The 20,039-nt window shown below is 38.3% G+C and overlaps 1 protein-coding gene and 1 non-coding gene across 4 annotated transcripts in view; both read right to left on the bottom strand.

Moving 5' to 3' along the window:
• SAR1B (secretion associated Ras related GTPase 1B) overlaps positions 1-19,973 on the bottom strand; it is a 31,280-nt gene extending 11,307 nt beyond the window's left edge. Inside the window, exons 1-4 of one of the 3 annotated variants that reach the window (XM_024752293.1) lie at positions 19,847-19,939; positions 10,145-10,260; positions 9,489-9,564; positions 5,487-5,606 (exon numbers count right to left, since the gene is read on the bottom strand). In XM_024752293.1, coding sequence (XP_024608061.1) covers positions 5,487-5,606; positions 9,489-9,546 — 178 coding nt within the window. In that variant the 5' untranslated portion in view covers positions 9,547-9,564; positions 10,145-10,260; positions 19,847-19,939. Of the gene's footprint in view, positions 1-5,486; positions 5,607-9,488; positions 9,565-10,144; positions 10,261-19,846 lie in introns of all 3 variants that reach the window. The other 2 variants (XM_024752294.1, XM_024752292.1) reach the window with 2 other exon arrangements.
• Positions 3,894-3,998, bottom strand: LOC112404503 (U6 spliceosomal RNA). Its single transcript, XR_003004108.1, has one exon. It is a non-coding gene; the product is annotated as a U6 spliceosomal RNA (small nuclear RNA).
• Positions 19,974-20,039: the final 66 nt, after the last annotated feature.

The raw sequence follows: 20,039 nt of genomic DNA on the forward strand, positions 1-20,039 counted from the left end.
CGTGGGCCTCTCACTGTTGTGGCCTCTCCCGCTGCGGAGCACAGGCTCCGGACGCGCAGGCTCAGCGGCCATGGCTCACGGGCCTAGCTGCCCCGCGGCATGCGGGATCCTCCCAGACCGGGGCACGAACCCGTGTCCCCTGTATCGACAGGCGGACTCCCAACCACTGTGCCACCAGGGAAGCCCCGCAGATCAGTTTTTAAGTTTTGTTAGGGCAGACCTAAAGTAGCCTTTACTTTGGAGCTACTTTAGCCCCATTACTAAGATATGATCCTTTGGAGTATTCAACAAGGTCTCTCCTTTTTGGCTGGTGTGAACTTGGATTCCCGGCCCCATGTGAGCTCTGGGAATTATTTGGCTAACAACTCCACTATAACTGTTCTTCCAGAAATTATTCTTTGACTGGCCATGTGTATTTCACCCTATGTATGCACAGATTGGTAATCAGCCATGAAAATATCTGGAGTTCTGGGATTTACCTGGTGGTCCAGTGGTTAAGACTCCATGCTTCTACTGCAGGGGGCCCAGGTTCGATCCCTGGTCAGGGAACTAGATCCCGAATGCATGCCACAACTTAAGAGTTCGCATGCCACAACTAACACCCGGCGCAGCCTAAATAAATATATATATTTTTTTAATTTCTGGAGTTCCTTCTCTGCAGAGCTTCTTCCTCTGTGGTAATCTGCCCAGCAAATTCTAGTCACCTCAGCCTCCCCAAATTCTGGTCTCTGTCTCCTCAACTCAGTAAGACTACTGGGTTGTTTGGGTTTCCTCTCCCTACACCATGATCTGAAAATTACCTCCTGTGATAAAACTTGAATAGAGAATCATTTGTTTTTCTTCTCTCAGGAATCATAGCCCTGTGCTATGTTGTAGTAGATATTTTTGTCCAGTTTTCTAGTCATTTACAGTGGGATGGTAATTCCAGACTCTGTTATTCCCTCAAGGCCAAAAGCAGAAGACCCCCTACAATTACAATGAAAGGTTCAGTATAATTGTTAACTATTCAATATAACTATGAGACCCCAGAGTAGTTTATCTTGCTAAAAAAATTCTGTATGAAGACTGCCAACTGAATGAATAAGTAATACAATTTGTGTTCAAAGCATGATCCTTTCCATAAGGAAAAGATAATGCTTGGATGTGGTTGGCAAACTACCTCTATGGTTACAATCCCCAGTACGCTCCGTGCTTTCTAAAAGAAGTCCCAATTTGATTCAGATACAGAACACTGTTAACATCCCAGCAAGTTCCCTCTTGCCCCTTCCCAGTCTACACCTCCACTCCCAGAAGCAAGCACTGATCTGAATTCTATCACCACAGGTTTGTTTTGCCTGTTTTAGAATTTTATATAAATGGTATCATATAGTATATAAATTTTGTGACCAGCCTCTTCCATGCAATATAATATGCATCGTATGTATCAGCAGTTTATTCCTCTTTCTTGTTGAGTAGAATTCCATTGTTTATCCATTCTTTTTCTGAAGGACATCTAAGCTGTTTCCAGTTTGGGGCTACTACAGATAAATAAAACTGGTATAATAAACATTCTTGTATGAGAATTTTGGTGAACACATGTTTTTCATTTCTCCTAGATAAATACCTAGCAATAGAACTGCCAGATCATAGGGTAGATATATGTTACCTTTTTCACATATGCTTTTTCTTTTAAAATTTTTATTGGAGTACAGTTGATTTGCAATGTTGTGTTAGTTTCAGGTGTACAGCAAAGTGAATCAGTTATACACACATATATATATATACCCATTCTTTTTCAGATTCTTTTTTTTAAGATTTTTAAAAGATTTATTTATTTATTTAAAAGATTTATTTATTATTTATTAATTTATTTTGGCTGCGCCAGGTCTTAGTTGCAGCACATGGGATCTTCGTTACCGCATGTGGGATCTTTAGTTGCAGCATGCAGGATCATTTGTTGCGGTATGCAGACTTCTCAGTTGTGGCATGTGGGATCTAGTTCCCTGACCAGGGATCGAACCTGGGCCCCCTGCACTGGGAACATGGAATCTTACCCACTGGACCACTAGGGAAGTTCCTATTTACTTATTTATTTTGGCTGAGCTGGGTCTTAGTTGAGGCACGTGTGATCTTCGTTGCCGTGTGCGGGATCTTTAGTTCCGGCATGCGTAATCTTTCATGGTGGCATTTGAACTCTTAGTTGCGGCATGCATATGGGATCTAGTTCCCTGAACAGGGATTGAACCCGGGCCTCCTGTGTTGGGAGCAAGGCATCTTAGCTACTGGACTACCAGGGAAGTCCCCAAATTCTTTTCCCATATAGGTTATTACAGGATATTGAGTAGAGTTCCCTGTTAGTTATCTATTTTTTTAAATTTCTTTTTAAAAAATTAATTTATTTTTGGCTGCATTGGGTCTTCATTGCTGCACGCGGGCTTTCTTTAGTTGCAGTGATTGGGGACTACTCTTCGTTGCGGTGCATGGGCTTCTCTTGTTGCGGAGCACAGGCTCTAGGCACGTGGGCTTCAGTAATTGTGGCATGCGGGCTTAGTAGTTGTGGCTCACGGGCTTAGTTGCTACGCAGCATGTGGGATCTTCCTGGACAAGAGCTCGAACCTGTGTCCCCTGCATTGGCAGACAGATTCTTTTTGTTTTTTTTAAAATTTTATTTATTTTTTTATATAGCAGGTTCTTATTCGTTATCCATTTTATACACATCAGTGTATACATGTCAATCCCAATCTCCCAATTCATCACACCTCCCTGCCCCCCGGCCGCCACTTCCCCACCTTGGTATCCATACGTTTGTCCTCTACATCTGTGTCTTTATTTCTGCCCTGCAAACTGGTTCATCTGTAGCATTCTTCTAGGTTCCACATATATGCGTTAATGTACGATATTTGTTTTTCTCTTTCTGACTTACTTCACTCTGTATGACAGTCTCTAGATCCATCCATGCCTCTACAAATGACCCAATTTCATTCCTTTTTATGGCTAAGTAATATTCCATTGTATTTACGTACCACATCTTCTTTATCCATTCGTCTGTCGATGGGCATTTAGGTTGCTTCCATGACCTGGCTATAGTAAATAGTGCTGCAATGAACATTGGGGTGCATGTGTCTTTTGGAATTATGGTTTTCTCTGGGTATATGCCCAGTAGTGGGACTGCTGTGTCATATGCTAATTCTACTTTTAGTTTTTTAAGGAACCTCCATACTGTCCTCCATAGTGGCTGTACCAATTTACATTCCCACCAACAGTGCAAGAGGGTTCCCTTTTCTCCAGACCCTCTCCAGCTCTTATTGTTTGTAGATATTTGATGATGGCTATTCTGACCAGTGTGAGGTGATACCTCATCGTAGTTTTGACTTGCATTTCTCTAATAATTAGTAACGTTGAACATCTTTTCTTGGGCTTTTTGACCATCTGTCTGTCTTCTTTGGAGAAATGTCTATTTAGATCTTCTGCCCATTTTTTTTTTTTTTTTTTTTTTTTTTTTTGGGGCCCCGTTTTCTTTTTTTTTTTTTCTGTTTTTTTTTTTACTAGAGCCCGCAAGCCACAGCTACTGAGCCCGCAAGCCACAACTACTGAAGCCTGCACACCCTAGAGCCTGTGCTCCACAAGAGAAGCCACTGCAATGAGAAGCCCACGGACTGCAAATAAAGAGTAGCCCCCACTCACCACAACTAGAGAAAGCCTGCGTGTAGCAACAAAGACCCAACACAGCCAAAAATAAATAAATTAATTAATTAATAAAAAAAAAAGATATTGCTGAGATTTATGTCAGAGAGTGTTCTGCCTATGTTTTCCTCTAAGCGTTTTATGGTTATCCAGCCTTACATTTAGGTCTTTAACCCATTTTGAGTTTATTTTTGTATATGATGTTAGAGAGTATTTTTAATTTCATTCTTAAAAATATGGAATGCTTCACGAATTTGTGTCATTCTTGTGCAGGGGCCATGCTAATCTTCTCTGTATCATTCCAATTTTAGTATATGTGCTGCCGAAGTGAGTACACATATGTTTTTTGATTAATTTAAAAATATTAGTTGAAATGAATGTGAGCCACAGGAAGGTTGAGATAGCATCTGTTTTGTGCCACTGCTTTTACTCCTAGTACTTAGAACAATGTCTGCCATAGAGCAGGTGCTCAAAAAATATTTGTTGAATAAATTAAAAAGGGCAACATCATAAAATTTTTAAAATGACTTACACCTAATATAAGACCACTGTGTAATCTCTTCCATTTCTATTGCTTTTGCAGATAATTTTGTGTACTCAATTTCACCATGATCATTTTTCTTTAACAGTATTGTTCTTGTATCAGAATCTTATTTGTCAAGCCCCACTTTCCTCTCCTAATATAAAAAAAAGTATCAATTTTACAAAATCTTCCTTTTCCAACTTCACTCACTAACAGCTTTAGACACAAAATGGTAATTTGTTTTGCTCTGTTTTCCTTCCTTGTTCTTTGTGTATTTACTGAACTAAATTAACTATCATATTATCTACTTTTTAGTCCAGTTCTCAATTTTATACTCATTACTAAGGCCAACACTCATTATTTCATAATTAATCTATGGATTAACTTGTCTTTAAACTCTCTGTGTACTTGATTCATCATCTTTTCAACAGTAAAAGTAAGTTCACAGGTATTTTAAGATTAGACTTCTGTTTCTAATAATTTTATCACTTTAACATTAACTTTACTTTCTCAAACAGTACCTATTACATAATCTTATATACAGGATGATACGTATTAAGTGATTTATAGAATCATTATAGTCTTTCAGGTAGTCTTTCTAAAAGGAAGCACAGTAAATTATTTTTTAATTATTTTAAAACTTTCTAGGGAATTCCCTGGCTGTCCAGTGGTTACAACTCGGTGCTTTCACTGCTGTGGGCCCAGGTTCAGTCCCTGGTTGGGGAACTAAGACCCTGCAAGCCGTGGGGTGCGGCCAAAAAGAACACCAAAAACCAAAAACCTTTCTATAAGTGTATCAATACATGCCCTGTTTTTTGGAATAATTCTATGGTCTTTATATTAGAAATAGTTCAGGTTGTTAGGACTGGAAAAATAACTGGTTAACAAGTTGAGAGCTACCAGCAAAGTATAAGACTATAATCTGTCCATTGAATAATGATTAAAATAGTACAGTTCTAAAATTTGAAAGAAATTTAGGTTATGTAACAAGCTAATGGTGACTATTTATAACCTAAGCAATATGTTGTTGAATAGTATCATAATCCCTGAGGCAATAACTTTTTAATTCCTCTAGCTGGACAATGGTATACTAACTGATAAGAAGATATGAGTATTATTTCAAGATCTAAATATACTCCCTAGAGTTGGGTCACTTATTATTTACTATACTATTTTAAGAACAGGTGAAATGACCTGATCATAATTTATCCACCAAAAAAACAAACAAAACCTTTTGGTTAGGGCCTATGAATTGGTATCACTTGATCAAGTAATATATTGTATGGGAGAATATACTTACTGGGATGTAACGTTGGGACATGTTGTCCAAGTCTATCATCTTTTAGCATGTGTAGCAATGTTGTTTTTCCCGCATTATCCAATCCAAGAAATACCAATTTACCAGTTTTCTTATATAATCCTGCAGAATAAGAGCTATGATTAGTCAAAGTGATATCTGACAGACTACACAAATAAAATGACTTTAAATAAAAGTATAATATAATATTCACAATTTAGTTAGATACTTTTCCTAATTACCCCAGATTTCTGATAAACACTTATTAACCCTTTGAACTTTTAATATTTTATAAACTGGCCTGAAAAAGCTTGGATATCTAACCTATTTTTAGTTTTGAAGAGCTATTTTAAATTTATTATGATTTGGGAAGTCAAATCATTATAAAACTAAACTTTGCCCCGATCAATAAATGTGTGTGACCTAAACTTATCTTGCAATGCCAAAATGCCAATTCCCTTGACAATTTATCTTAAATCCTCTTTTATTTTAGTTTATCCCTTGATAAATATCTGTGTCCTCTACTAGAGAAACACTCATAAAATACATGACATCATGTATTTATGAAGCTAGACCACAAGAAAAATTAAAGAGTATTTTTCCACAGATAAAAATAAATTAACTATTTTTGACAATAAAAATTACAGTGAGTTTTTTTTCAGTAAAAACGTTTAGTTCACTGTCAAATTTCCCTGAGAATACGGTTAAACTATTCACATGATTGCATAACACTAAGCAACAACAAAAATATCCAAGCACATAATTTTAAATATATCAGTCAAGCATTGATAAAGGGATAAACAGATAAAGACAGCATTGACCAATTTACAGTAGACTGGCATTTACTGCAAAGTTCCATATTGAGCTATACATATATGTGTGTGTGTGTGTGTGTGTGTGTGTATTTTAAAGACTTTTCTTAGAGCACTTTTAGGTTTACAACAAAACTGAAAGGAATGTACAGAGATTTCACATATACCTCTGTCCCCACACATACATATCCTCCCCCAAGAGGACAAAAGTTTAATGACACATATTCAACAGTATACAGAGTATTTTCACCACCCTAAAAAGTCCTCTGTGCTCTGCCTATACATCCCATCCCACCCAAGGCCCAGCAACCACTGATCTTTTTATTGTCTCCATATTTTTGCCTCTTCTAGAATGTCATAGCATGTCATGTAGTTGGAATCACTCAGTATGTAGCCTTTTCAGATTGGCTTCTTTCACTCAGTAATATGCATTTTAGTTTCCTCCATGTATTTTCATGGCTTGATAGTCCGTTTCTTTTTAGTGCTGAATAATATTCCATTGTCTGGCTATACCATAGTTTATCCATTCACCCACTAGAGGACACCTTGGTTGCTTCCAAGTTTTGGCAGTTATGACGAAAGCTGCCTCAAACACCTGTGTGCAGGTTTTCGGGTGGACGTAGGTTTACAGGTGGATGTAAGTTTTCAACTCCTTTGGGTAAATACCAAGGAGCACAATTGCTGGATTGAATGGTAAGAGTATGTCTAGTTTTATAAGAAACCAACAAACTGTCTTCCGAAGTGGCTGTACCATTTTTTCATTCCCACCAGCAATGAATGAGAGTTTCTGTTGTTTCACATCCTCACTAGTATTTGGTGTTGTCAGAATCTGGATTTGGGGCATTCTAATAGGTGTGTAGTGGTATTGAAATTTATTTTTCATGTCTTTAATTGTCTAATACCCATGGAATTCCATGAGGACAGGGAATGCAGCAGCAGCTCAAAAAACAATAAATGAAATTTTTAAGACATTAGGCAATTACAGATTCAGGCCATCCATTTTCTAATAAGTTCGTGCCAAAATAACATCTAGTTCTTTACCCACATTTAAGTTTAAGAAGTAAATTATTTAAGTCCTAATCTTTTGATCACATACTGACCAACAATTCCAATCCTAAAGAGAAGATTGTTTTCCATATTTACTTGAGCTGGGATACTACATCTCTCCTTTAATTATAAATCTGACTAATAATCTCCTTAAATAAACATTTCTATTTCTTAAAAGATTTCTATACAGACTGTTTCTAACCAACACACTCAATCTTACCACCCTTTTTTTTTTTAATATTTTATTTATTTTTGGCTGCGTTGGGTCTTTGTTGCTGTGCACGGGCTTTCTCTAGTTGTGGCGAGCGGGAGCTACTCTTCGTTGTGGTGCGCGGGTTTCTCATTGCGGTGGCTTCTCGTGTTGCGGAGCGTGGGCTCTAGAGCGCAGGCTCAGTAGTTGTGGCACGTGGGCTCAGTAGTTGTGGCGCACGGGTTTAGTTGCTCCACGGCACATGAGATCCTCCCAGACCAGGGATCAAACCCGTGTACCCTGTATTGGCAGGAAGATTCCTATCCACTGTGCCACCAGGGAAGTCCCTACCACCCTAACTTTTAAATAGTAAAAGTGTACAGGATAATATACTAAAAGGGAACAACTACAGCATTTAATCTTTAAACTGAGTTGGACTAAATTCTTATTTTGTGGTAGGCACTGTTAAGCACCTGCAAACATTTCACTTAATCCTCAACTCTGTGAAGTAGCATTATTATCCTCTTTTTTACAGAGGGGAAATGAAGGCTCAGAGTTAACTTGCTCAAATGCCGAAGTCAGATCTGAGATTTGAACCTATGTTTGATCCCAAAGCTTTGGTTCATTTTCATTTCTCTATACTGCTTCCTAAAGTTAGCACTATTAACCTTCTTGTTCCTGATTGTGATGCAATCTATTTTGCCTTTTCAACATAATTCAGCATAGATTCATTGTTCTATAAACTGAGATATAGATTCCAACATGTTATAACCCAAAGCCCCAGCAAAATAAAGTTTAAAAGCCTCTATTTCTGACCCAGTTCTTGCAAATATGTGACAAAATATTTCAGTCTGATAAAAAGATTTAAGAATTCTCTTGGAGGTAGTATAGAGAGATCTGACATTTGACCTGTAGTAGAGCAACAGTATAAAATAATGTGAGGAATTATATTTTTAAAAAGAAAAAAAACCACTCTGGGTTTTTAAAAATTTGCAACTAAGGTTCAACTAAGAAATAAAAATACAGTGACAAAATTTGATCTTACATTTTTATCCTTTCAATATATAGTAGTCAAACAAAATTTATATTTCCCAATCAAAATTTATTTCCTCAGTCAATATTATGTTTGTGGAGAAAGAAATATTTATATAGGAGATATCATTCCATAAGTATGGTTGTGGCCAGTTTAGAACTATGTTGACCACTCTGTAATTACATGAAATGCTTCTCTTTCTGCCAGTTTACAAGATGATGGTTATAAGGAGACTAAACTTAGGACAAAATTTGAAAATAGGAGACTAGAAATATTTTCATTAATTATTGCAATAATAAAATTGTGCATATCCTAACATAAAAGTTAATCAAAAGCCTGGTTCAGGGGGAAAAAAAAGCCTGTTTCACCGAAAAATGTGACAAGTCAAGGGTGTCAATAAAAGAATGGGAAGCAAAGAGTTTTCCTATCTTTAAAATCTATAAAGAGAGGAAAATCACTAGTCAGAATTGCTGGGTAAACAAGACTCATTTAGTAGGTTATAAAATGCCATTTATAATATATGAGGTACTTTATGGAACATGCATTTTTATAATAATAATAAAAAAAGAAACAATGCATTGGATTCCGGTGAGGATTACATGAGGTAAAGCATGTAAAGCTCTTGTGCAAACTGGCTAATAAATGGTAGCTATTCCTGTTAATAATATGCTTATCAACAACCTTAAAAGATAGGAATTATTATTATTTTACAGATAAGGAAATTAAGGCTAAAGTGGAGAAAAGAGTTTGTCTAAGATTACTTTGCAACAGGTATAATGAGTAATTGAACATGTTTGTATGATTCCAGAGCCCACATTTGTAACTACTGGGTTACATACAAAGAGGCTCTGTACAAATAAAAGACACTTTTATATAAGTAGGATTAAATGGGATAACAAAAGAGAACAAAGGGCCAACATTACCTAAAAACTGTAGCACACTGCTGAAACCACTGTAAATCCAGTCAAATATGAAGGACATAGCCAAATCTTATAGGGTCTGGAAAAAAAAGTGTTTTGAATTTAGTAGTCAACATTAAACACCAACAACATTAAACATCAACTGTGAGTAAATAATCCTACAACCTTACTACAAAGAATTAAACACTCTTTTCCATGCCAGTCTAACCTGATCTACACTGATGAATAAAAAACAAAATGTCATTAAAATACCAAGTAGAGACCATTCTTTGCCCCTCAAAGTAGCAAACATGAAAAAATTATAACAGTCAAGACTAGAAAAAATGTGGTAAAAGAAGCATTATTAGTGGCAGTATAAATTGGTACAAATCTTTTTCAAAACCAATTTGACAATAATGTATCTGTTGATACCATTTGACCCAAGAATTCTACTTTTAGAAATTGTCCTAAATATGGAAAAGCTTATGTATAAAGATGTTCATCAAAGTGTTCCATAAGAAAATTTTTAGAAATAATCTATGTTCAATAGTAAATTAAATATAGTATCTATGGCATATGAAATATTTACCAAAACCTTGGAGTGGGGGACGGGAGAGAAGGGAGAAAAGAGGAGAAGAAAGGAAATTGATCATGAAATAAATTTCCGAGTCTGATTTTACCTATGTGGAGTAAAAACCCTTTTTCTTTTTCTTTTGTTCTTTTGTAGCAGTTGGTACCAGACAGTAAATTTCTGGGTTTGTTATCTTTCTGCATTTTTCAAATTTTAATCATGTTACTAAATGTAAAAAAAAAAAAAAAAAGATTAAATCACAGTAGAAAATACAGAGCATAGTTCAATTCAGCATTTACTTGACATGTACTTGATAAACTAATATAGCTAATATGGAAAATAAGAGAAAAAAAGCCTCTTTAGAAAAAAAATCACTTATACAAAAATATGCTTTCAGATCAACAAAGTTCATTTTCTAGAGCTGAACAAAAAAACCCAGGCCCCAAACTTGGGCCAAGTCCAAAAAGTTTGAAGGGTTGTGCTATCTTTGATATTCTTCAGACTAAGTATGACACACAACACTGCTTTCTATAACTGCCTCTCCCTCCAGTGGGCTGCCAAGCTGGACACAGATGGGCCCACCAAACTCAATATTCCTAGAGGGTAAGATGTTGAGAGCACATCACCTTGAGAGTCAGAAACAGAGAAAAGAGACAGCCTACCTCCAGTCTGTACAAGGCCTAGCAGTGTTTACTAGGAAATCCCCTGGATCCTGGCAATAGATTCTCCCCTCTTCTATTAACTTCTTACTTGAATTAGCGTAAGCAGAATTTTGTTCTTGCAATCAGTTGATTCCTGATTAAGACAGAGTGACTGGCAAACTATGAATAGTTTCATTTGTCAGTGTCACAAGAATGAGAACTACAACAGCAACATAAATATATAAGAATCTATTATCTTAGAAGTTCTCATTTTACTCAAGTTGAAAATTACACCTCCTTCTACTATTATCATTTTAGGTCATATAGAAATTGAAACTTAAAGTCAGAGAAAATATATACAGGTGGCTTGTCTTTTCTGAAGATTCTGAGGTATATGCTTTTCAAAGGGAATCGTAATAATTTTCACTGTAGAGAATCAAATAAAGCAGTGGTGTGTTGAGATATTTAATTTAATTTAATATATATTTACCTAGTTCATATTACATCCAAAGTCTGGAGCTAGACATCATGGGGAATACAAATATTGATGACAAACATGGCTCTTTCTCTCAAAAAGATTATACAGTGATAAATTAGCTACACAAATGCAATTAAACTGAAAAATGTTAAAACTGAATAGGATATTATCTAAAATGGTAACAACTCACCCTATAGAGTTTCAAGACTCATTCAAACACAAGGGGAAAAAAATGCCCATACTCTAAGTCCTAAGCTACCAGGGGAGTAATGATCATAAGAGCATAAAAACAAAATAATAAAAATAAATAACAGAGATATGAGGTATTTATGTGCATACCAACAGAAAGAGGTTATGGTTTGCTCACAAATGCACTTTATATTTTGTATGAAAAAAGAGAAAACCAGTCCTGCTTGTCTCTACATCCGAAGTCCTATTTCCATAGTTCTATGGTGACACCAGGGTACAGCTAAGGAAAGGTTTCTTAGATGGTGTTTAGCCTGAATGGGTACAGCAAAAAGTCGGGAATTGTTAGATAATATGACTGGGGTTAGGGGACCGCAAACTGAGAGTAAAAAATCAACTGGTGCTAATTAGTGATGCAGAAGCCAGATTGATAAACAAATCTGAGACTAAATTTAGACATTAGGTCTTCATGCCTGCTACTTTTAATATATGAACATAAGAAACGATGCTGAATTCGCCTTTCAACTTAATAAAACAAAGCAAAACAAACAAAAAATATCAGCTACCATTTATTGAACGAGCATTATGGTCTAGAGGTTAAGAGCAGGAGCTCTGGTGCTAGGACTTTACTATCTACTTTAGGTAAGTTACTTCACTTTCCTCATCTGTAAAATGGGGATGACAATATTACCTGAGATGGTTATTGTGAAAATTGATTACTACACGCAAAGCATTTAGTATTTTGCATGGAGGAAGCATTTAATTTTAGCTGCTGTTATTATTTCTTCTACTACATGGCCCACAGTACTAGACACTTTACAGATATCACCACTAAATACCCCAACAACCTTTCAGAGTACATATATTATTGTTCGCATTTTACAGAAGAAGCTGAAGTTACAGTAAGTAAAACTCAACTATTAATGATAGGCACAACTAAGTTTGATAGGCACAACTGAGTTTCAAACATGAGTTGAACTTCCACGTCCATCCCCTTTCCCTTACATTGCATTGGCTCTCTAAAGCTTTATAACAATAGTTTTAAAGGTTTAAATTTATTTAAGTCATTACATACCCATTTTTTAATAACTCCAGCTCATGACTCTGACATGTAATTCCTTCCTCTCCCTCACATCCAACACCCAGTCATTCCTTAGTTCTAACAATTTCTGCACTGAAGGCTCAAGCTTTCTTTGATGCTCACAGGAGCCACCTAGTCAAAAGCCTTATTGTCACTTTCCAAAACTACCATCTTAACATCAAAATGTGTTTCTACCCATCTGTACATGCTCTCCAGAGTAGCTTCCCCAAAATGTCATCTTGGACTTGTTGCATAGTCAGGGTGACTATAACTCCCAGTTTGCTGGGGATAGTCTCAGCAAAGTTATTTCAGTGTAATTATTAACAGTGCTTCCTCTCACTCTCAAAAGGGTCCTGATTGAGGTTAAATTATATGGCCACGCTATGCTTGTGGATGGAGAGTCACTGGAGGTTTGTGAGCTGAGAAATGATACAATCAAACTCCTAGGCCCGTATTCCACATTCCACTCTTAGCTACCTTTCTAAGTTTAATACATATTACTTCCCTACTTGTAGCTTTCCCCAGACCAAAGTAAACTGCTTGCCATTCACCACTGGCGACCTGGACTTTACTACCTTAAAACCTCTGCTCATTATCCTTCCCAGCATCAGAATGTTCTCCCACTATCTCTGCTAAAGTCTCCTTGCCTCCAGCACCAGCCAAATGCTATGAAAGAAATTAATTCTCACTTGAGGGACAGATATAGATGGAAGAACCAAAAGAACCCAGGAAGGGTAAAAGAACTAGAAGAGAGAGGCAAGGAAAGAAGTTAGCCACATTAAATGCAGAGATGTCACAGCTAGCTTTGGTGACAAGGAGACAACAGTTGGCAGCATGAGTAGCCTGCAGTGGAGTGGTAGTACAGGAGAGCCTATGGCCGGTACTTAAAGCACAGCAGAGCTGTGTGACCTTGAACAAGTTAAAATCTCTCAGGGTGTTTTAAGAGCAAATGAGATACAATGTACAAAGTAAGTATCAATATTTAAAACCTGGCTTCTGTCATTATTGAGAAGAGAATGGGACAGGAGGTTAACAGGTGGAGGCAGTGAGGAAATTCTTCTTTCATTCTTTTTCTTTTTTATTTTTTTTTTGCGGTACGCAGGCCTCTCACTGTTGTGGCCTCTCCCGTTGCGGAGCACAGGCTCCGGACACGCAGGCTCAGCAGCCATGGCTCACGGGTCCAGCCGTTCTGCGGCATGTGGGATCTTCCCGGACCGGGGCACGAACCCGTGTCCCCTGCATCGGCAGGCAGACTCTCGACCACTGCGCCACCAGGGAAGTCCTAGGAAATTCTTCTTTCAAAAAGTTTGAAATGGGATGAGGGAAATGAGGTTTTCTTCTTAAGGAAGGGTGAGGCTTGAGAATGTTGATAAATTGAAAGGAAGGAGCTAGTGACAAGGAAGAGGTTAAAGATGAGAAAGAGAAGGAATTAACCAAAAGGGTCAAAGTCTCAAGAGGAGCCTGGGCAGAGAGCACACTCCTTCTCTAAGATGAGAAGGAAGGAAGGCCAGGAAAGATGAAGAAGGGGTGTAACTACTGAGCCTGCGCGCCTGGATCCCGTGCTCTGCAACAAGAGAAGCCACCACGATGAGAAGCCTGTGCACCGCAACAAAGAGTAGCCCCCGCTCACCGCAACTAGAGAAAGCCTGCACAGCAACGAAGACCCAACACAGCCAAAATTAAATTAAATTAAAAAAAAAAAAAAGAAAAGCTACTGTGGGGAAAAGATCGAATTAAAAGATTGCTAAAAAGAGCCAGGGACTTCCCTGGTGGCGCAGTGGTTAAGAATCCGCCTGCCAATGCAGGAGACGCGGGTTCGAGCGCTGGTCTGGGAAGATCCCACATGCCGCGGAGCAACTAAGCCCGTGCGCCACAGCTACTGAGCCTGCGCTCTAGAGCCCATGAGCCACAACTACTGAGCCCACATGCCACAACTACTGAAGCCCGCATGCCTAGAACCCGTGTTCTGCAACAAGAGAAGGCACCCCAATGAGAAGACTGCGCACCACAACGAAGAGTAGCCCCCGCTCACCACAACTAGAGAAAGCCCTCACACAGCAACAAAGACCCAACGCAGCCAAAAATAAATAAATAAATAAATAAATAAAAAGAGCCAGTTGCTAGGGTTGAAAAACATTCACAGCAGTACCAATCTGTACTGATTTCTATCCCTCACCCCCCCACCCCAAGCAATGCTCAGCCTTAGAGAACAAGGAGCGAATGGGGTTTAGGGAATTCCAGAACAGCAAATGAAAAAAAGATAGGGGAGCAGGAATTTGACAGTACTAGCAACAGAGACTGAAGTAATCTGATCAGAAGTTCAGTCTGAGTGGATAAGGTATAAACACAGATAGCGCATGGAATGGGGTGGGGATCAAAGGCAGGCTCCTCACAGAATAGAAATGGAAGAATAGGGGAAGAGTCTTTAGCTAAATAGCAGGTGTAGATGTAGTAAAAGGGTGCGAGAAGTGAAAGGTGGGTCAGAATTGTGTCTGCACAGTGGAGGAAAATGTGGGGTTCAGAATTCAAGAAAGGATTGGGTCTGGGTGGTGGCCAGCTCCAAGGCCTGGCTCTGGCATGGGCAGCTGAAGAGAATTAGGGGTGAAGGATTCGGGAAGCTGGGCTATTCCACACTGACAGGCAGTGGAATCATCTAGAAGATTGGAGGGTAGTGTTTTAGAAAGCAAGACTGTGAATCAAGTGGCAAAATCCTTACTGAAGATGACTGTTGGTAGGTGAGAGTCACAAGGACTCAGGGAGGGTAGAGTGGGTAAGCCATGCAGGTAAATGGATTTTTTTGCATAAGGATGGTACCAATTTGCTTTTGTATAATTTGTCCCAAGATAACTAATTTAATAACATATATGGGGAAACTCTTCTTTAGAAATTAATGAGATATTTACATTTCTATAAAGTCACGGTTTCTGAGATCCTTAAACAGAAACTCCTTAAGCTAGGAGTCATCAGTCATTTTAAAGTAGAGGGAGTGATGTAAGTCAGAAAGAGAAAAACAAATACTGTACGTTAACACATATACATGGAATCTAAAAAAAATTTTTTAAAAAGTTCTGATGAACCTAGGGGCAGGACAGGGATAAAGACGCCAACATAGAGAATGGACTTGAGGACGGTGCGGGGGGGCAGGATAAGCTGGGACAAAGTGAGAGAGTGGTATGGACATAGATACACTACCAAATGTAAAACCCATAGTTAGTGGGAAGCAGCTGCATAGCACAGGGAGATCAGCTTGGTGCTTTGTGTCCACCTAGAGGGGTGGGATAGTGAGGGTGGGAGGGAGATGCAAGAGGAAGGAGATATGGGGATATATGTATATGTATAGCTGATTCACTTTGTTATACAGCAGAGACTAACACACCATTGCAAAGCAATTATACTCCAATAAAGATGTTAAAAACAATAAAGTAGAGGTAAAAATGCCAAGTAAGAATAAAAGTTACTTAGCCACAAACAGATACCTGAGCCCTGAGAACAGGTTACACAACACCATGAACACACTATTAAGACATGTGAAAAGCAAAGGTCAAGAACAAGGAAACATATACACGTCAGCAGATTTATTTATTGCATGAACACCAAACAGGAAAAGTTGCTAAGCAGATTAGAAAAGTGATCTACTCAAGTAACATGAAAATCAGTGCAAAGGGTGTAATGGAACAGAAATTCTCAGATTACAAATAACTTCTGAAAGCCTTGCCCCATTAAACTCATAAGGACAACTCCATTTTTATGAAATGTCCAGAATAGGCAAGTCTTTAGAGTAAATAGATTAGTGGTTGTCAGATTGGGGGGAAGGTGAAATGGGGAGTGGCTGCTAATAAGTACTGGGTTTCTTTTGGGGGTAATGAAAATGTTCTGGAGTTATTGGTTATGGTTGCACAACATGATGAACTAAAAAAACACTGAATTGTACATTTATAAAGGTAAGAAGTGTATGTACAAGTACCCTTTATGGTATGTATTCTCTCTCAATAAAGTTATTATTAAAAAATAAAGAAAATTATATGTTAAAAATTTACATGGGCTTTTAATATTTATAACTAATATAAGTAATTTAGCAAAGTCATTTAGGTATGAACTTTTTTTTTTTTTTTTTTTTTTTTGCGGTACACGGGCCTCTCACTGCTGTGGCCTCTCCCGTTGCGGAGCACAGGCTCCGGATGCGCAGGCTCAGCAGCCATGGCTCACAGGCCCAGCCGCTCAGCGGCATGTGGGATCCCCCCGGACCGGGGCACGAACCCGTGTCTCCTGCATTGGCAGGCGGACTCTCAACCACTGCACCACCAGGGAAGCCCTAGTTATGAACTTTTAAAAAATATACATAAGGGAAAAAAAATACACATGAGATGACAAGATATAAATACTCCAAAAAGTAGTGCTGGTAGAAAATAAAAAATATTCTAAGGAGGTAAATCCTATTCAGAATAGAATTCTAGAATCAATACATTAATAACTTTGGGAAGCAAAGCATGGTAGAGCTGTGATAAAATGGATGGAGTGCCTGTCCTAGAATTTAAAAAATCTAAACTGAATATGCATCTTTTTTTTTTTTTTTGGCTGCACCATGCAGCAAGGGGAACTTCCCCCACCAGGAATGGAACCTGTGACCCCTGCAGTGGAAGCTCGGAGTCTTAATCCCTGGACCACCAGGTAAGTCCTGAATGTGCATCTTTCGAAATACCATAATTTCATTCTGGGAAACCCAATCTTTCTGAGTGCCAGTTTGCTTCTCCATATAAGGGAAATACCACCTGCCTCACAGAATGTTAAGAATGATTAACTATGATAATGTACATGAAAACACTTTGAATACTACCCCATATAAGTGGTATTAATTCTTTCAAACTAAGTTAATTAAAATTCAAATCACAAAACTTTAAATGCCAATTTTCAAGTTAACTTCAATATTAACAACTATTAATATGAAAAAGTTTTTTTTCATAATGTTCTGATTTTACTTTAAATATTAATAGCACCACCACTGTCACCAGAAAAGGCATTAGAAGGGTTTCCTTCAAATCCAGGTAAGGAAATTTCACTAGGAGAGATTAATCGCAATTTTCTACACAATTTTGTCAAGCTTATGATTAAAATATGTACAAATTCCATAAGATTAGTATACTATCTGTAAACTAATTTAGGAACTATACATACCTCTCTCTCAGATTCAAACAGTACTAGAAATACAAAGGCCAAACTCTGCTTGACCATGTTTTGTAGAATTTCAGCAAGGCCCTATGCCTTTCAGTCGTCCCTCGGTGTCCTAGAGGATTGGTTCCAGGCCCCTACACCCCATCCTCAAGTCCCTTATATAAAATGTCATAGTATTTACATATAATCCACGCACATCCTCTAGTATACTTTAAATGATCTCTCAATTACTTATAATATCTAATACAATGTAAATAATAAGCAAATAGTTGTAAATACAATGTAAATACCATGTAAATAGTCGCCAGCACTTGGCCAATTCAAGGTTTGCTTTCTCAAACTTTCTGGAATTTTTTCCCCCAAATATTTTCCACCCATGGTTGAATCCTTAGAGTGGAACCCGTGGATACAGAGGGCCAACTCTGCTAAAAGTATGGACAGTGACAATGTTGAATGTTTTAAGACAATGTTACTTTATAAATACTCACCCCTAAAATTGTTAAATTTTCTTTTTACAGCCTTTATTGAAACGGTGATGCAAATAAAAAAACTCTAGAAAACATTTTAGGATTGAATGTATAGCAATTATAATAATGGAACTAAAAACTAAAACTTTTAGTTCGTGTAATGAACAAAAAGTACATAATCAATTTTCCTTTAAGGGAAGGTGATGCTCGATTGAAATAAGGTTAAATCTATGACAAATATAAATAGGATTTTTTAAGAGGAAAGGAAAAAAAACTCTGTATTAAAAAAGTTGCGCACCTAAGTACTGAACTTGGCTACAATGAATTAAGAAAAAAAAAACTGACATAAGCAATGACAAATTTAATCATTAAGATACTTTTGACTCAAATTGTTCTAAAAGCTATATACAAGGAAGAGAAACTTTTCAATACCATGATTTGAAAATTATTTGCTTAGTAATGTTTTGCAGAAAAATAATTTAAATGAGTTTCAGCCAAGTGTACTTAAAGAAGAGGGTGGAGAAATAATGAATCATTACTACAGAATTCTGATTTATAAGCTTCAAATGACGTGGCAGTGATTTTCATTTCTGATAGCCTACTCTCCAGTCTCAATTCTTGCTTGAAGTGCAAGGCAAAGGAAGGTTAAAATGTACCCTATTCAAACTGCTAATCTGCATAATTAATGACAATGCTTCTTTAATATTTCTAAAATGAAGGCAACACCTTCCTCTTCTGCAAACTCAGAAAACACCAATGAACTATCCTACAGTTTTTAAAGTTCAAAATATTTTGGTGACGAACGCAAGCCCATTAAAACAACGTTTGATATACACATTGCTTTGAAATATCAGCACCACTAATTATTGATAAAATGTAAACCTTCCTGTATTCCTCATGTGTAAAATAGAGATGATACTATTACTTCCTCATTGGATTGCTGTGTGCATAGCTAGCGCCTTACACATAGTAGAAAACAAATGTTCCTGTCCTTTCATTTGCTTCATTTAGACTTACTCTAATTCGTATTCTAACACTTAACACTGAACACAGGACATTCTTCAGCGTGAGACACAGTGGTAGTATAGATCTTGATATAGCAATAAAAACGTGCAACTAATATTAGGTTTAGTTTTTCAAATTAAAAGGATTTCTTCACCTCATTTTGCCCCATGTACCTAACACCTTAAATTCCTGACGCGTTTGGTTTTTTTGGTCAACAATGTTAGAGTTTTCGCTGTTGTCAAAATCAATTTCTATCTTGTTAGAAACTCGTGAAATAATCCCTAAATCATTGCAGTTTTCCCCCAACAGTTTATCTTTTTCCCAGTCAGCTGGGACTTGGGCTATGGGAAGACGTTACCCACTAGTGGGAAAAGAAGTTCGATTTGTTCCCGCACTAAGTGGGAGAGCTGAGAACAACAAGCCGCGTCACAGCCTCTTGAGCTGTCAATGATCCCGCCGCCTTCACCTTACTCGGTGAGGAAACTGAGGCCGAGGGGAAGGAAGGGCTTGCCTGCAGTTCAGAGTCATCTCGTTCATTCCTGAAATAACACACCGTTTGACAGCAGCGGTGTCCTATCCGGATGACCGTCAGAGAGGCCCCGCGAAGCACGAAAGGAGCCCGTCCTCTTTCCCGCCGCCAGATTCCAGGGCAGAAAACAGGAGCCCCTTCCTCGCCCGGCTACAGGCAGGGGCATTGGGTGGGCCCAGGCACGAAAGGCGCTCCTCCCCCGGGGTCCACAGCTGCCGCCCGCCGGTTCTCCGGGGAGGAGAGGCCGCCACTTACCTGCGATTGGAGAGAACACAATTCCTTGCTTGGCGTCGACCCTACTCACTCCGACACCGAACTGCAAAGCGCGATGGCTGCCGCGGCCCTAGTCTGCGCTAGCTCCTTCCGGGCCGGTGCGTGCTTCTCTCCCGAAGGTTCGCAGGACAGCAGCGCCGTGCGCCTCTAGTTCCGCCTCCTGGCGGTTCCGCGG

The sequence above is a fragment of the Neophocaena asiaeorientalis genome, unplaced genomic scaffold, assembly GCF_003031525.2.
Source record: "Neophocaena asiaeorientalis asiaeorientalis breed wild unplaced genomic scaffold, Neophocaena_asiaeorientalis_V1.1 scaffold204, whole genome shotgun sequence".
Lineage (NCBI taxonomy): Eukaryota > Metazoa > Chordata > Mammalia > Artiodactyla > Phocoenidae > Neophocaena > Neophocaena asiaeorientalis.